This window comes from Myotis davidii, unplaced genomic scaffold (assembly GCF_000327345.1).
Source record: "Myotis davidii unplaced genomic scaffold, ASM32734v1 scaffold807, whole genome shotgun sequence".
Taxonomy (NCBI): domain Eukaryota; kingdom Metazoa; phylum Chordata; class Mammalia; order Chiroptera; family Vespertilionidae; genus Myotis; species Myotis davidii.
This window is the reverse complement of record NW_006298272.1, coordinates 486,606-504,811: the sequence shown is the minus strand read 5'-3', so window position 1 is coordinate 504,811 and position 18,206 is coordinate 486,606. Positions and strand designations below refer to the sequence as shown.

Sequence of the window (18,206 nt, the reverse complement as noted above, 5' to 3'; positions counted from 1 at the left end):
CGGAGCGGCTGGCGTGTCAGATCAGCCGGGGCTGCCCGTGTCCGCGGATCGGGGCTCAGATGTGAGCAGGTTGCTCCCCCCGCCCCCCCCTGCCCCCGGGGAGCAGCTTCCAGGTGATGTCACACATTGCACCTCCGGCCCCACCGTCTGCGAGCCCTTTACCCCCCCACCCCTGTGCCCCAGGCACCTTCCCAGAACTGTCCAAGACCACGCTCACCCCGAAACCAAACCACGTCAGCGCCCAACAGGGCCCCCACTTCCGGCAGCCGGAGGACCACTCTGCCACCTCGCGTCCACACTGCGAGCGGCTGGGCTCCTGGGTCCCGCGTCCCTTCCACCCAACCACGGCGTCTAGGATGGTGCGCCCGACACCCCCGAGGCTTCCCTTCGCCATGGCCCTGCATCACCTCCCCAACCCCACACCCGAGCCCCACTCTCTTCCCAGACCCGGCGGCTATGCCTCGTCTCGGCCAGTCCCCATCTTGGCTCCGTCCGAGGCCCCTCCACGTGCAGGACAAGGAGTCCAGGCCGAGAGCTGGGGAGGCAACACAGGTGGGGGAAAGCCACTCCATGTCCACCAGAGGGAGGAGCTGGCCAGCCTCAGGTACCTCCCACCATCACCAAGGCTGCCCACGCGCCCACCTCCCCTGGGCCCTGTTGCTCCCGACCGTCCACCGGTTCCCACACCGCTCCGAGGACCTGACCCCCCTCACACACTCCCGGTGGCTGCCTGGGCTCCCCAGAACCCGCCAGACCCTGGATTCCCCAGGACGGCCCTGCCCCACGCTGCCACCCACAGGGACCCGCCTGACCCTGGATTCGCCTGGGACGGCCCTGCCCAGATGCTGCCACCCGCAGGGACCCGCCTGATCCTGGATTCCCCAGGATGGCCCTGCCCCACGCTGCCACCCACAGGGACCCGCCTGACCCTAAGTGAGCGAGCCTCGCTGACTCCGGGCTCTGGTCCTGCACCCAGGCCCCAAGCACAGACACACTGGGCACAGAGCAGCGGGGGAGGGGGACGATGCTAAGCAGACGTCTCCTTCCAGGAAGCGCCACTCAGCACACGGGCAACGGCCACAGGACAGGAGAGGAGACGGAACTGAAGGCAGCTTCACGAGACAGTGGCCTTTGAAACACATCGAGAGGGCCCGGCCGGCGCGCGACGTGGGTGAGCGACGATCCATGACCCAGGAGGTCAGGGTTTGAGTCCCACTCAGGGCACAGGCCTGGGTTACGGGCTCCATCCCCAGTGTGGGGCGTGCAGGAGGCAGCCCATCCATGGTTCTCTCTCATCACGGATGTTTCTCTCTCTCTCTCTCTCCCTCTCCCTTCCTCTCTGACATCAATAAAAATATTTTTAAAAATAAATAATAAAATAAGTAAATAAAACACATCTCGAGGAACTGGCCGTCACGCCCAAACCCAGCCCCTCACGCCCGGGCCTCAGGACCCCGCTGCACTCGGGACACGATGGGGCCATCGTCCGCCTGGGCTGCCCCTGTGCTCCCTGCAGGACTCGGTGAAGCTGAGGGAACTGCACATTTTTTCATTAATCGTCACTGAAAAGTAATCGTAAACCTACTCATATGTCTTTGCGGACACATTACAGAAAAGCCATTGTCTTTCCCCAACTACAGGGGGCGCTCTGCCCTCGGGGCCGCCTCTCCTCTCCCAAGTCCAGGCCACAGGCGGCTGAGCCCTGCCTTCCATGGGCTGGGAAGGCCCACCTGGGGGCTCTAGAAACCCCTCCGCCTGCCGGCCCTCCCGCCCCGGGTGAGAGAGCGAGGGGGTGGGGCGGAGGGCAAATGGCCCCTCAGCTGGACAGGGACCTGCTGAGAGCGTCTGGGAGCCGCGTTCCCTGGGCAGGGCCAGGCGGTCCCCAGGGCCTCGGGCTCCGGGGACGCATTGTGGACACAGCGGGTGGGAGGGGCCCACGCTACCTTCAGCTCCTGCTTCTGCTTTAGCTGCTGAATCTCACCCGAGCCCACTGCGCTGGCCACCAGCTCCCTCATCTTTCTCTCATAGCGCGCCGTCACCCGGGCCAGGTCATGGGACAGCTGGGCACAAAGAGACACAGCCTTCACAAAACGCTCCTTTCGGAACTTGACAACCTCACATTGAAAGGGCTCCCGGGAACCATGCCGCCAGCCCCCTGGCCGGCCCACCGACTCTCAGAAGTAAACACGCGTGACTGCAGCCTGGCCGGCGTGGATCCGTGGCTGCGTGCTGACCTAGGACCCAGGAGGTCACGGTTCGATTCCCAGTCAGGGCACATGTCTGGGTTGCGGGCTTGATGCCCCGTGTGGGGTGTACAGGACTAAGGTTGTCAGTATGAGCAGAGGCCAGATTTCCCAACTCTTAGCCAGTGTTCTTTCCACAAAACATCAGTTCTATCAGGGGGAGATGCAATGATACCCCAATTCACAGAGTGGCCAATCTTGTCAGTCCAACAGAACCGGATAACCTGCTCTAATGGAGAATATCTGATTTCTCTAGGACAGCCTAGATCAGTGATGGCGAACCTTTTGAGCTCAACGTGTCAGCATTTTGAAAAACCCTAACTTAACAAAGGTTTATATTTTTGATATTTTATATGTTTAAATGCCATTCAACAAAGAAAAATCAACCAAAAAAATGAGTTTGCGTGTCACCTGACACGCGTGTCATAGGTTCGCCATCACTGGTCTCCGCCATGAGGGCTAATACACACAGCAGCCTGGGCCCAGTCACCCATCCACCCTGACGAGGTTAAAATGACCGGCTCTGGGAAGTCTGCATGAAGGACGCCTCTACGTCACCACACACAGCCTTCACAAAACGCTCCTTTCGGAACTTGACAACCTCACATTGAAAGGGCTCCCGGGAACCATGCCGCCAGCCCCCTGGCCGGCCCACCGACTCTCAGAAGTAAACACGCGTGACTGCAGCCCGGCCGGCGTGGATCCGTGGCTGCGTGCTGACCTAGGAACCAGGAGGTCACGGTTCGATTCCCAGTCAGGGCACATGTCTGGGTTGCGGGCTTGATGCCCCGTGTGGGGTGTACAGGAGGTAGCCGATCCATGATGCTCTCTCATCATTGGTGTTTCTATCCCCCTCCCTGCCCTTCCTCTCTGACATCAATAAAAACATATTTAAACGAGACTGGGTATACCATTTGCACAACACAGTTCTCTACTCACCGTAGGTTCTCAATAACTTTACCTTCATTCCCCTTTTTTATGTCATAACTAGAGTGTCAGCATTTTGAAAAACCCTAACTTAACAAAGGTTTATATTTTTGATATTTTATATGTTTAAATGCCATTCAACAAAGAAAAATCAACCAAAAAAATGAGTTTGCGTGTCACCTGACACGCGTGTCATAGGTTCGCCATCACTGGTCTCCGCCATGAGGGCTAATACACACAGCAGCCTGGGCCCAGTCACCCATCCACCCTGACGAGGTTAAAATGACCGGCTCTGGGAAGTCTGCATGAAGGACGCCTCTACGTCACCACCAAGCGAAGAGCCTTGAACTGGGCCTGGGGGGGGCCTGTGAGTCTCCGGCGAGGTGACTCCCTCTGCAGCTGGTGGGGACACAGTGGAGTCTCAGTGTGACCACGCGTCCACGCTATGCCCACGGGGCCCCTGCGCCCCGGGAAGCACGCCCCACACAGGCCGGGACGAGAACAAGGCAGTCGTTTCCGATGGAAAGGGCGGCCGTGTCAGATGCCCTCCCGGAGCTGACAGCGCCCTTGTGTGGTCAACCTGACTTCTCACCCAGGAGCCTGGTCCTCTGCGGCACCGCCCCCGGAACACCCCTGGCGCCCCCGTCCCAGGATGTCGCCGTGGTAACGTGCTCCTGGTCAGCGTTGTGCTGGCCTCGCACTGGATTCTAGCAGGGAGGCTGCTGCTCTGGCCAACGTGCTCACTGGCCCTGCAGGGGCTGCCCGGGCACCAACGGGCTCCGCGGGGCCCCACCCGACCGAGCGGCGCCTGGGCCGTCCTCGACCAGGCTGACTGGAGGCGGGGTTTAAGGGTGCTTTGCTCGCTCTCCCAAGGCACCGCTGAGTACCCCATCCTGCGGCAACTGGGCCCCGAAGCGCTGCGTTCCAGTCTCAGCTTAAACCCAGAGCGTTGGGCGCGGCTGGACTGAGTCAAGTTCAGCTGTGGCTTCACTCCCTGGTGAGGCGGCTGTGACGATCCTGGTGACAGCAGGGAGCTGTGTTCCCGCGAGAGGCTCGTCTTAACACTGGACAGTTGGGATGCCCACCGCAGTGCAGCTTGCTCTCCAGGTTCGTGACACAGGTCACCCCGACCCCTGGAGGCTGCCTCCCGGGTACGTGCGGCTGGTTCCAGTGTGGGCGGAGCCACACGGGGAGGCATCAGGTCACAGGCTGCGTCTGTTCCACCCACCGGGTCACACACGGGCTGCGTCTGCTACACCCACCGGGTCACACACGGGCTGCGTCTGCTACACCCACCGGGTCACACACGGGCTGCGTCTGCTACCCCCACCGGGTCACACACGGGCTGTGTCTGCTACACCGACCGGGTCACACACGGGCTGCGTCAGTTACACCCACCGGGTCACACACGGGCTGCGTCTGTTCCACCCACCGGGTCACACACGGACTGTGTCTGCTACAACCACCGGGTCACACACGGCTGCGTCTCAGCCTCCACAGAAAGTACATGAGGCCGCTGACATCACTCCAAACGTCAGTACAAACCACCCCTTTTGGAAACAGCCCAAACCCCAACAACCAGAGTGAGCATGGCACAGCCAGTCACCACAGCAACCCGAGACCTCACACACCTGACCTGCCTCTGCCCCGTTCCAGACTCCACGCCTCAATGCCTGCGTCCCCTGATGGACCTGAGGTCAGAGTCACACACACACACTCCCCTCCACGGTGGTCGTGGGCAGCTCGGGGCCTGTCCTGTCACGTGGTCTGTGTGATGTCTCCCTGCTCGTGGTGGGCACCCGGAAGCCACACCGCCCCTGAGGGACAGCGGGTCGCACTGTGTCTGGGCAGGCCCGGTTCCATCGCTAGTGTACAGGGCAGATCACTGTGCACAACCCAAATAATCCAGAGGACGGCGATCTGCTTTCTTAAACACTCAGGGCAGCAAGCTCTCCCAGGACCTTGGAGGGACTTAGTTCCACATGTGCTTTCCCCCCTGCCGTGACGTCACTGCTACGGGATGCGAATCGGAGACTAGGCCCTTCTCTCCTGCCAACAGCTGTGCTCTCCTCAAGCCGCCTGCCGACACCCCAAAAGCACTCGTGCACGTCCTGTGAGCCGCATCCCACGGGCTGACCCGGGCATGTGTCATCAGCCGACGCCGCACACGCACCTGCTTCCTGTGGCTGCTGCGCAGGAAGGACCGGGGCACCCCGTTCCTGCCCTCGGAGTCGCTCTGCTCCCCGTAACTTTCAAACTCACTGGAACTCCATCCGTACTCCAGGGAGCTGTTCCCACCCTCGTCTCCGTTCTCGACGTCGTCGTAGATCATCTCATCTGCGGCACAAGCACAGGATGGAGTCAGGAGCGCACACCTCACCCACGACCGACTCCTGCAGGCTCCTCACTTCACCACGTGGCTGGGGAGCGTCAGAAAAGCAGGGGCAGGAAGGCGTCAGGTGGGACCTGGGGGTTGGAGATGCCAAAGCTCTGACACCTCAGCCCCATCTGTATCCTGAGGACCCTGGTGCGGCACAGAATCCACAATCACACCAACACGCAATCCACAATCACACCAACACGCAATCCACAATCACACCAACACAAATACCACAATGATACCAACACGCAATCCACAATCACACCCCAACACGCAATCCACAACCACACCAACACAAACACCACAATGATACCAACACGCAATCCACAATCACACCAACACGCAATCCACAATCACACCAACACAAACACCACAATGATACCAACACGCAATCCACAATCACACCAATTTGCAATCCACAATCACACCTACACGATATCCACAATCACACCTACACGATATCCACAATCACACCAACACGCAATCCACAATCACACCAGCATGTAATAGACAATCACACAACACACAATCACAATCACACCAACATGCAATCCACCATCACACCAACACACAATCACAATCACACCAACACGCAATCCACAATCACACCAACATGTAATAGACAATCACACCAACACACAATCACAATCACACCAATATGCAACCCACAATCACACCAACATGATATCCATGGATGAATGAATGGTTGGGTAGATGGATGGAAGGGTCGGTGGGTGGACAGTTGAGTGACTAAATGGATGGGTGGATGGGTGGATAGATGGTTAGATGAATGGATGGATGGGTGGGTGGAAGGGTGGGTGGATAGACGGATGGGTCAATGGCCTAATAAGACGATAAATAACCTGCTCCTAGATTGCAAGGGCTCTATCACCTCGGCCCCTCTGGCCTGGAAGGACACGCCAAAGCGATGACACGGTGTCCTCACAGGGGGCTCCTGCTCTGTATCCTCAGAGAATCGCGCTTGCGTCTGGTGGGTCCTCTCTTCTGGTTTCTGTCTCCTGGTTCCAGTGTGTATCACTTTGACTTCTCCCCTCCCCTCCCTCTGACTCTGTCGAGTCGGATGCTGAGCTCATTATTTTTCATTCTTTTTGTGTTTTTTAGCAGATGCCATAATCTCTTTAATTCCTGACTATCCTAAATCCACTCTATAAATTTGTATGTAATATTTTCATTATTATTCAAGTCAAAACATTTCCTAACTTCCACTCTGACTTCACCTTGGGGTGTGTGTGGTCATGTGACTTTTTTAAAACTTGATTTCAGAGAGGAAGAGGGAGAGAGAGATAGAAACATTAATGATGAGAGAGAATCATTGATTGGCTGCCTCCTGCCCACCCCCCACTGGGGATCAAGCCCACAACCCAGGCATGTGCCCTGACCAGAAGTTGACCTCCTGGTTCATAAGTCAACACTCAACCACTGAGCCACACCAGCCAGGCTGCTGTATACATTTAGGCCATGTTGCTGGATGCACACACGTTTAGAACTGTGACATCATTATCTTGTGGAGGAATCTCTAATTCAGTGGATCTCAACCTTCCTAATGCCGCGACCCTTTAATACAGTTCCTCATGTTGTGACCCAACCATAAAATTATTTTCGTTGCTACTTCATAACTGTAATGTTGCTCCTGTTATGAATCGTCATGTAAATATCTGATATGCAGGATGTATTTTCATTGTTACAAATTGAATATAATTAAAGCATAGTGATTAATCACAAAAACAATATGAAATTATATGTGTTTTCCGATAGTCTTAGGTGACCCCTGTGAAAGGGTCATTCGACCCCCAAAGGGGTCGCGACCCACAGGTTGAGAACCGCTGCTCTAATTAGTCGTGTTTTATAGCTAACACATCACATATTACCCAGTCATACTGGCTATCTAGTGGTTAGCATTGGCTTAGATTCCCTCTTAGGGACAAATGCTTACGTACAGATGTCCTGTGTCCTGATGTAGCTCTCACAATACGTGTCTGGCTTTGCTGTTATCCAACCTGAGACCCTCTGTTCCTGGCGACTGGAGTCCCATCACATTTGCTGTAAGTAGCAATACTTGGGGCTCGTTCTCCCGTCTTCCTCCCATGCCGTAAGCCATGCTGTCTCTATTTTTCTTGCTGGCTCCCAGCTTGGGTGTTGCTCTGCTAATCCTGAAGTTAAATCCTCTCTTTCTGACCTTTCAGCGGTAACCCATGGGCTGCAGACCTGGCCTCTCACACAGAAGCCAGCGTCTACGCTTCTCCTGAACCGCAGGGCGGCAGGATCCCGGGTCGGCCCCGCTCACGGCTCGCTGGCTGCCGACTTGGTGCCGTTCCCTCGGACTCACTCATCGGTCAGTTTATTCGCTCACTGTTCTCTTCGCTTCCCGTGATGTTCCGCATCCTCTTCCCCGACATGGGAACAACATTGTTTCTTCAGGCCTGTGAGTGGGCGCTCTCCCCAGGCTCCATCTCTTTAAAGAGGTTTACTTCGGCTGGCGGTGGCAACCTGGGTTGGGATGATGCGTTTTCCTCGGCGCTCTGCGCATATCACACTGCCGTCCCCCAGCCAGAGACGGCTGTTCCCCCTCCCGAATCACAGCTCCTCGTGGGCACCGTGCCAGCCTGGCCTGTCGGGGGCTCGGCGGTGCCACAGTGTTATCTGTACGGACCCAGCCTGCAGCCTGTCGGGGGCTCACTGGGACGCGGTGCTACAGTGTTACCTGCACGGTCCCAGGTAGGCCTGGTTGATGCACGGCCCACTACAAAGCCCGCATTTCTGCCATCTGGGAACTTGTGTCTTCCTTTATTTCTAGAATGTCTTAGTCTTTTCTTCTATTTTCTCATTTATTAGACGTATGCTGGTGCATCTCACCTACATGTTTCTGAACTTTTCATTCATACTTTCATTATTTCAATTCTTTCTGCTTCTTTAGGATAATTAAGATAACACCCTCTAGTCCAGCGGTTCTCAACCTGTGGGTTGTGGCCCCTTTGGCGGTCGAACGACCCTTTCACAGGGGTCACCTAAGACCATCCTGCATATCAGATATTTACATTATGATTCATAACAGTAGCAACATGACAGTTATGAAGTAGCAACGAAAATAATTTTATGGTTGGGTCATAACATGAGGAACTGTATTTAAAGGGCCAGAAGGTTGAGAACCACTGCAGTCTAGTACACTGAAGGTTCCCAGGTTTGATTCCAGTCAAGGGCACATGCCCGGGTTGCAGGCTTGATCCCAGGTTGGGGCGTGCAGGAGGCAACTGATCAATGATTCTCTCATCATTGAGTTTCTCTCTCCCTCCCTCTCCCTTCCTCTCTGAAATCAATAAAAAAGAACAGGTCCCTCTATGAAGTGCTGTGTCGTAAACACACACAGGTGCGCCCACCACACGGGCCCAGCGAGACACTGAGAGACACAGAGATCATGGACGTGACACACTCAGGCGCACACAAAGGAGTGTGTACAGGCGGCGTCTGCACGCCCAGGAAAGACGGCCCAACAGTCTCCCAACACTCAGCGCCAGACGGAGCCCCACCTGGTTCGGAGTCTGACTCCTCCCTCGGCACGTCGTCGTAAACGGCTTCCTCTGGGTCTGGAAGGAGAGGAGGGACCCGTGAAAACCGAGCCGGACCAGCCGCGCGCACGGTTCCAGCGACAGGCCACCGTCTCCAGGGAGCTAGCCGTCCCGCGGCCGTCGGTGCGGTCAGGAGGCACCTGCCAGCGTGAGCACTACGGTGAGGGCAGGGCGTTGTCTTGGGAGTGAAGGAAATCCCTCTAAAGCAAGCATGTCAAACTCCAAGCCTAGCACGGGCCAGATAAACGAGGCATGCGTCCCGTGGGCGGCGAGTTTGACAAGCTTGCTCCAAATGGACCGGCTGGGAAGTCTCCAGATGGAGTTCTGTGTCTCCAGGCCAACCCCCTCCATTATTCTATGTTCGACTGCACGTCTCCCCGAGGCCCTTTGATAAGCGTGAAGTTTATGAGGGTGATGTGTCCTGACATAGAAACTCGAGGTGGCATTAGTGTCAGGAACAAGGGACCGCCCAGTGCCGCGGGGCAAAGAGGGAAACTTCACATGAGCCAACGAGGCAACGCGTGTGCCCTGGATGCGAAGGACGGCCCCAGGCGGGGGAGAAGTGCTGAGCTCTCAAGCCCTGGCCGCTGTGCTCAGTGGCTAGAGCTCGGCCTGCAAATCAAAGGGTCAAGGGTTGGATTCCTGGTCAAGGGCACGTACGCAGGTTGTAGCTCCGATCCCTGGCCCGGGTCAGGGCACGAGCGGGAGGCAGCCACTCGATGCGTCTCTCTCACAGTGTTTTTGGGTGTGGTTTTTTCTCTCTCTCTCTCCCTCCTACTCTCTCTAAAAATCAACGGGAACAATATCCTCGGTGAGGATGAGTTCATTAACATGTTGGGCTTTGAGAACAGGATTTCTCAAGCAGCTTCACGTGGAGTATTCGCTTCCTTAAATTACGTGGGCGGAGCTCCGTGGGCAAACCCCGCGTGTGCGCGGTAGAGGGTCCGAGGTAGCGGGTCGTGGAGAGTCATCTGGCTGTCGGAGAGGGCTCTGTGCTGACGTGGACTCCGCCAACGTCACTGCCTCCCACGTGGAAACCACAAGGTCACAGGTGACAAAGCAACACAAGGAAGAAACGGAGGCAAGTCCCAGGCCGGTCCCTGACCTGGAGCCCCTGCGACCACCCGCCTGCGGGGTCGGGGGGCAGGAGGCAGGGGGCAAATTCCGGAACAGCCCCAATGTTTACCGCCTACAACCCCGTGAGTGTCTGCTCCTGCCAGGCCCCAGGGGCTGCAGCCTACGGAGCCCCTGTCACATACAGCCATCCCCACGGTCATCTGGAGCGGACGTGACCCTTCTTTTGTTTCTGTAACTTGTTTTTTGAGCCAATTCCTCGGGGGGCACTCATTTCCTTTGGAAATGAAATCACTACAGTGACAGTCCTGATCTACCCGCCCCTCCCCCTAGCGGGATCAGCCAATAACGCTGAGCGCTTAGTTACTCCAATGTCCTAATCAGGCCCGGGCGAACCCTCCGGGGGGTTTCTAATGGGGAGGCGGCTGCGATGGCTGCGAGTCGGTCATAGGAACGATCACACAGCTATCAGCGGGGGAAAGGAGGCGACTGGGAAAGCAATCTTCACTTTTCCTTTAAAAATTAAAAAGCAGCCGAAGCCGGTTTGGCTCAGTGGATGGAGCGTCGGCCTGCGGACTGAAGGGTCCCGGGTTCGATTCCGGTCAAGGGCATGTACCTCGGTTGCAGGCTTCTCCCTGGCCCAGGCCCTGGGCGAGGCGCGTGCAGGAGGCAACCAATCGATGTGTCTCTCTCACATCGATGTTTCTGTCTGTCTCTCCCTCTCTCTTCCACTCTCTCTGAAAAATCAATGGAAAAATATCCTCGGGTGAGGAGTAACAAAAAACAACAAGTAAATCCAGCTGAAGCAGCTGCCCTCTCTAACCACAGGTGGCCAGGCCTGGGTCCGTGGTGGCTACACCCCCACCCCCCACCCAGGGAGAGGCACTGGCCGGCGGGAAGAAGCCGGTTCAGTGTCTTGGTGGAGGCTGCTGGCTGGGGCCTGGGGCCTGGGGGCAGCGCCTCTGTCCCGAACCCACAGCCATTTCGCAAACACCAGGGGGCGCCGTGCTGGGAGGCAGAGATCCAGTGACTGACGGGAGGTAAGTGACGGGTGTCATAACCTTTAGCCCCGACGCAGGGCACGAGGCTAACGGGCTGAGCCTGACACCGGCGCTGGGCGTGGCGAGGACGTGGGGCGCGGGCAGCCCTGGCGGGCGGGCAGCTTACTGTCCATCCAGGCGGTGTTGGCGGGGTCTGCCACCCAGCGGGCCAGGGGGCTGTCCTCGGCTCGGGCCCGGTCCTCACTGCAGGGAAGCAAACGGTACGTCACCACGGACCATCCTTCCTGCTGCCGCGTGTCCCCGACGTACCCAGGTGCCACCACGTGCGCCAGGGGCACATTCCCCAGACGGGACCGCGGCTCCCCCACTGATTTTCACTCACAGCTGCTCATGACCGGGCGCTCTGCCACCGCTGAACGGCCAGCGTTGCGGGGTGACAGGAGTCTGCCGGGGAGGGGGTTCTCGGGGCACACCAAGCAGATGGAACTGCACGTGCAAAGGCAAGTGGTGTGGAGAAAGGCCGGTAATAGACCAGCGGGCGGGATTCGGGTGGAATCTGGCTTAAACAAAGCTAAGCATCTTTTTCTTTCCATCGAAGGGTCTAGGAGCCTTTGTGAAACAGGCTCACGGCGCGTCTCCCGAGAGAGACTGGGGCCTGCACGGCTCATTCTGTTTGGCTGTGGCCTCATCGCTCGTCTTCCACACGGAGTAACACTAGCGTCTTGCAGCCCTGAGTTCAGGGGGACCCGCTTGGGGGCCCTGGAGAGAGGGCAGAGTCTGACGGACAGAGGGGAGGCCCCACGGGGGCCGGGCAGCCAGCAGCTCCAGGCACCGGCCCCTCTGCACTCGGCTTCAGGGACCGGTCGGCTCAGACTCCCCGGAAAAGCCACACGGGTACCTGTTGGCTGGGTCCTCAGAACTCAGAGAGTTGCCCTGGCCGTCTTCCGCCACTTCGGGGGTCTCTGCCAAGAAAGAAAACAACGCGTATTGCTCGAGGCTGATAAAAATGCAAGTTCATTTTCATCCTTAAAACGATTTCCTACTTTGTTTCTGATCACCGATCGGCTGATCTTAGCATAACGATGGTTAGTGATGGATTCGAGGTGGTTTAGGTTTCAGATAAAATGTCTTCCACGTGGGGTTACAATACGGAGCCATGACCCAGGGTCGTATGAAACAGCCAGAAATAAAACGACGCCCAACCAGTCAGGTCGGATGCAAAGGGAACACCGGACTCCCTCCGTTTTCACGGGAAATGACAGCTGGGGTTTATGTGAAAGTGTGTCTACGTGGCGACCTCAGGAGATTTTCAAGGTAGCAATGCTTCACACATAGCAGACGGGTCACGAGAATTCACACAGTGTTTTACAAAGATCATACTTTAAAGAGATAGTAGCTTGTAAGAACACGTAATAAATAACTTCAAAATGCAATGGGTATTTAGCTTGAAAGCGTGCCTTTAACATTTATGCAAAACGATTTTTGTGCTCGTTCAATAGAAACTGACCTGGCCGCTGGGTAAAGCTGGCAATGACACTACTGGTCCGCAGTGTGTTAAGTTGGTGATAGTGGACAACCAAACTTTCCCTGCTCTCACACATGCATACGTGCACACACATACACAGCCACTCATGTGCGCATGCACACACATGTGCACACTCATGCACACACATTCCCACACACCATATACTGCCATACGCACACACATTCACGCATACACAACCACACATATATGCATGCAAACACACATACACACTCATGTACACATACACTCATGTACACACACGTTCCTACGCACACACTCATCTACACACGCATCCCCACACACACACTCATGCATACACATATTTCCACACATGCACACACTCGTGTACACACTCATACATACAGCCACACCTCCGTGCTTGCACACACACACACTCATGCGCACACACACTCGTGTGCACACAAAGTCCATCTCGCACGGGGAGGACGGTGCAGGGGAAGGGCCCACCTTCCTCGTCCAGGGACACGGAGCGCACGATGACGGGGCTGGAGTAGGCGGGCAGGAGCGCGGGCAGGTTGGAGGGCACGGCGTAGCCACAGGGCACGGGCACCGAGTACCCGCTGGGCACGTGCAGGCTCACGCCCTCCTCCTGGGCCTCGGGGTCTGGGGGTGCAGGCTGCTCTTCCTGAAAGGGCGTGATGTCGATGATGGAGTAGGGATTCACTCTCGCTGGGACCCCAAGCTTCGTCGGTTCCACAAGCGCGCCCTTGTCGGGCCCTGTCCCGTCTTCCCCTCCTGGAGGCAAACCCAGCGTCAGGCCCACGCGCTCGGGCAGCAGTGCCCCCCCCCTCCCAGCCCAGGGCTCCTAGAGGGTCCCTCCCTGGGCCATGGCGTGCAGGGCGCACCCGACCTCGGGAGGGTGAATCTGGGGCAGGAGAGCCCGTGGCCTGGTGAGAGCTTCTGCTACAGACAGGGAAACGCAAGGCTGGCCCGACCGTCCATGGGCAGCGAGTAAGGCCCCAGGCCCCTCCTGGCACCGACATGGAAAGTCCTGCATCGGACCCGCCCCAGCAGCACCGCTTAAACTGAAAGCGCCTTCCCGGGCGGCAGCGGCACACGGATGAGGCCGTTCTTACTAGACCAGGAGTCCCTGTCCCTCCAACGTGTACAAGGGACACACGGGCGAGACCGACAGCCCTGGAAGCACCGTAAGTTCGAAGACCCACGGCCGTTTCCATGCAGGCATTCCAGCTCCCACATCACAGAAGGGCACCTCCCTCGGGACCCCGCCCAGCGGCCCCTCCTGGGGGGAGGGGAGGGGAGGGGTGGCCTGGGTCTGCGGGCCACCGGCACTCACCTGAGCTGGTGGGGGCGGCAGCTCCCACGTGCCCGGCCTCGGGGGCACCCGGGGCTCCTCTGTCCGCTTCTGGAACCTCATCTCCGCTGTCAAAATCGAACTGTTCTCCCTCCTCCTCCTCCTCCTCCTCCTCCTCCTCATTATTGTTCGGATCGTATTTTACCTCATTTCCTACAGTTTAACAGAAATGACAGTGTTAACAGGTATCACCAGCAAAACCACCTCCACGTTCTGGACAGAGACGGGCTGGGGACAAGGTGCCGGCCGCCCCTGTGCTGGGGGAGACCTTCGGGGTGGGTGTGGGGGTCGGCGCTCTGCCTTCCTCATGGGCCCAGGGAGGAGAGCACTTTCCTCATCAGAGACCTCCCACCACAGCCCGAGAGCCAGGGAAGCTCCCAGCCCAGCGGGTGCTGGGCCACGGGGCGGGGGGCGGGGGGGGCCTTAAGTCCCTGGTTCCCATTCCTGGGACACAAGGATCCTCAGGCGGAACCTGGGCTGAGAGCTTCATCACCCCCGGCAGCTCTGTCCCAGGCTGCTCTTCTGGGAGGCCAGGAAGTTGGGAGGCCGGGAGGCCGGGAGGCTGGGAGGTCGGGAGGCCGAGAGGTTGGGAGGCTGGGAGGACAGGAGGCCGGGAGGCTGGGAGGCCGGGAGGTCGGGAGGCCGAGAGGTTGGGAGGCTGGGAGGACAGGAGGCCGGGAGGCTGGGAGGCCGGGAGGTCGGGAGGCCGAGAGGTTGGGAGGCTGGGAGGACAGGAGGCCGGGAGGCTGGGAGGCCAGGAGGGCAAAGGCCTGCGGACGTGCAGCTTTTACAGCACAAACCACGGGTCCTGCGGACTAGGTGGCCGCAATCCCAAATCACAGAGCGGGGCTCTCTTTAAAAACCTGCAGGAAAAAGCACACCTGGAACTAAAAGGGTAAAATGGCATTGCCAGCCTCTATGCTGGCCTGTGTTTTGTGTATGTTACAGATAAAAATACTTACAAGAGTAAATTTATAAATATTTTCTTTAAAAAGAAATGGGTGAAAGGATCAACAGGTACAAACTTCCAGCCCAGCCGGTGCGGCTCAGTGGTTGAGCACCTACCTATGAACCAGGAAGTCATGGGTTCCATACCTGGTCAGGGCACCGGCCCGGGTTGCGGCTCGATCCCCAGTGGGGGGCGTGCAGGAGGCAGCGGTCAGTGATTCTCATCACGGATGTCTCTCTCTCTCTCTCTCCCTCCCTCCCCCCCTCCTCTCTCTGAAGTCAGTAAGTATATAAAAACCAACAGCAACAAGAGAAACCCCCCAGGAGGCGCTTCCTGCCGCTGCAGCTGGGGAAGGAGTGGCACATCCTAGCGGGTCTCGGGAGGAAGCAGACACTTCCTTTCTCCGGGGAATGAGGAGAGAGGTCCAGAGTCCCGCCCCTTCCCTGCATCGGGAGGGGCCGCGGGGACCCAGGGCGGTCTCCTCCACCTGTCCGTGGCACACAGGGCCCGAGGGACAGTCGAGAGCACGTTCCCCTAGCTTTTCCATGTTTTGAAACAATGACCAATAGTGAAATGGGACCCAGAAAAGGCTTCGGGAAAGTATGTTTAACACGCTACCCCGATAAGCGCGTACGCGGAGGCCTTTCCCACGGGGCCGCCAGCCCTGCACCGTGTCCGTCCTTCCTCCGCGCCCCGTGGCTCAGCACTCATCCTCGGAAACTATCGGGAATCTTTACAGGACTGGAGTAGCAGGACAGCTTTTTGGTTTTTGGTTTTTAAATACGTTTTATTGATTTTTACAGAGAAGAAGGGAGAGGGATGGAGAGTTAGAAACATCGATGAGAGCGATCAATCAGCTGCCTCCTGCAAGCCCCCCACGGGGGATGCGCCCACAACCAAGGTCCATGCCCTTGACCGCAATCGAACCCGGGACCCTTGAGTCTGCAGGCCGACGCTCTATCCACCGAGCCAAACGGTTCGGCAACAGGATAGTTTTGAAGAAACCACCGAGGTGTCTTATAACGAAAGGCCATTTTTCAGATTAGGACCCACTGTGCAACGAGACGCTGTGGAGCGATGAAGGTCTCTCAGTACATGGAGAGGCGCTCCTGACAAGTTCAGTGAACACAGTGGTTAAATGTGTCTCTTCACTCACTTACTAGGAGATAACGGATGGGGAGGGTGTGGGGGCTGGGCCGGGGTGCCCGCCATGGAAACCGGTCTGGTGATGACGCGCAATCACCGTGGGCCCGCGGTCCCCCTGCTAAAAGCCGGGGCTCAGACGGCCTCGCGTGCACCGCGCTCACAGGACGCCGAGGGGGGTGCACCCGCGAGTCCGGGCGGGTCAGCGGATAAACAGAACGAGCCCATCACCCACGGAGTGTCCTCGGTCCTGCAGTGGGAGGAGGCGCTGCCACCTGCGGTCACGCGAGGGGCCTGCGGCCACTGCCCAGCAAGAGGGCAGCGCAGAGGACCGACACCGAGACCCCACTCGGGGGTCCCTGGAGCCGTCGGTTCAGAGATAGGAGGCGGGGTGGTGTTGTGGGGGGCGGGGCAGGTGGAGTGAGTGTTGAGTGGGACAGCGTGTCAGTGTGGGAAGATGAGAGCGCTCTGGGGGTGGTGGTGACGTGGCCCCTGACCCCGCTGAGCGGGGCCCCGTGGGGAGATGGTCAGCGCTGTGCTATGGACACTTCTCCACAAGAGAAGGCCCCGCCCTCCGTGCACGCAGCCTGAAGTGCGACTGTCACGGCGGCCGCCTCTACATGCTGCAGACACAGCGGAACCTCAGTTCTCGAACTTAACTCATTCCAGAAGGCTGTTGGAAAACCGAATCATTGTCCCCATTAGAAATCACGGGAATTGCATTAATCCGTTCCAGACCCCCACGTGACCCCCCCGTTTTAACCTTCCTTGTTTCCAGCACATGTCTCCTGTACTGTTTAATCGACAAACAAACACTTTACAAACAGAAAGGACAGGAGAGCCCTAGTCAGTGTGGCTCAGTGGCTAGAGCGTCAGCCTGCGGACCAAAGGGTCCCGGATTCGATTCCAGTCAAGGGCACGTACCTGGGTTGCAGGCTCCTTCCTGGCCCAAGCCGGAGCCCTGGTCAGAGCTCGAGCAAGAGGCAAACAATCAATGTGTTTCTCTCACATTGATGTTTCCCTCTCTCCTCCACTCTCCCTCACTCTCAAATTTTTTTTAAAATATATTTTATTGATTTTTTACAGAGAGAAAGGGAGAGGGACAGAGAGTTAGAAACATCGATGAGAGAGAAGCATCGATCAGCCACCTCTTGAACACCCCCTACTGGGGATATGCCCACAACCAAGGTACATGCCCTTGACCGGAATCGAACCTGGGACCCTTCAGTCCCCAGGCTAACGCCTTATCCACTGAGCCAAACCAGTTAGGGCACACTCTCAAATTTTTGTGCACCGAGCCACTAGTTAATAAGAAGCAACAAAAGCCAAACAACATGAAAATGTTCACAGCACACGTTCCTGGGACATTAACCACGTGAGGTTTGGTGGAGAACTGACTCCACTCACGCATGTCTCCTTTGCCGCCAGAGGGACGCGTGACTGATCACACGGTGTCGGCAGGAAAGGGTGTCAGGCTGAGAGGCGAACTGGCTGAGATGGGAGACGCTCGAGAACCGAGGGAGACTGTAATCTGCATTTTCTCTGTGTTTTTTGGCATTTCTCGAAGTTTCCACAACAAGCACACGTGTCCGCTTGTCCGTCTCCTCTTTGTGGAGATGCTCATGTTTCACTAAAACACAAAGCCACCCGCTCCCCAGAAGCTGCCAGAGCAAGTCTGTTCCATGACCTGAGTCCCAGCCGAGCCCGTAAGAAACAAGCCCGGCGAGGCCCTGCCCCCACACGGTCGCCGACGCGCACGGCCCCAGCCCCGGGTCCCCACGCAGGAGAAGAGCGTGCCTGGGGAAGCGTGTTGGGCTCCGGCACTGAGGCGTCACCTTAGTCACTGAATGAGCTGGTGAAGGAGCGCTAGAGCCATGCGTCTCCGGAGGGGAAGCACAGATGTGTCAGGACACCTCCCAGGTCCACCGTCACCATCTAAGCTCACGCGGCCGCAGTTTCGGGAAGGATGCCAACCAGCACCCTGGCGCGGCGACAGAAGAGAGCCCTGTTCCGAGGGCGGCCGGGCACAGGCTCAGACATGGGC

The 18,206-nt window shown here is 57.6% G+C and overlaps 1 protein-coding gene across 1 annotated transcript in view; it reads right to left on the bottom strand.

Annotated features, from left to right (window-relative positions):
• Positions 1 to 17,573, bottom strand: part of ARHGEF10 (Rho guanine nucleotide exchange factor 10) — a gene marked incomplete at its 3' end in the record, with an annotated part of 48,113 nt that extends 30,540 nt beyond the window's left edge. The window contains exons 1-8 of the mRNA XM_006773930.1: positions 17,570 to 17,573; positions 14,053 to 14,223; positions 13,203 to 13,490; positions 12,108 to 12,171; positions 11,376 to 11,452; positions 9,096 to 9,152; positions 5,344 to 5,507; positions 1,944 to 2,060 (exon numbers count right to left, since the gene is read on the bottom strand). Coding sequence (XP_006773993.1) covers positions 1,944 to 2,060; positions 5,344 to 5,507; positions 9,096 to 9,152; positions 11,376 to 11,452; positions 12,108 to 12,171; positions 13,203 to 13,490; positions 14,053 to 14,223; positions 17,570 to 17,573 — 942 coding nt within the window. The remainder of the gene's footprint in view (positions 1 to 1,943; positions 2,061 to 5,343; positions 5,508 to 9,095; positions 9,153 to 11,375; positions 11,453 to 12,107; positions 12,172 to 13,202; positions 13,491 to 14,052; positions 14,224 to 17,569) is intronic.
• Positions 17,574 to 18,206: the final 633 nt, after the last annotated feature.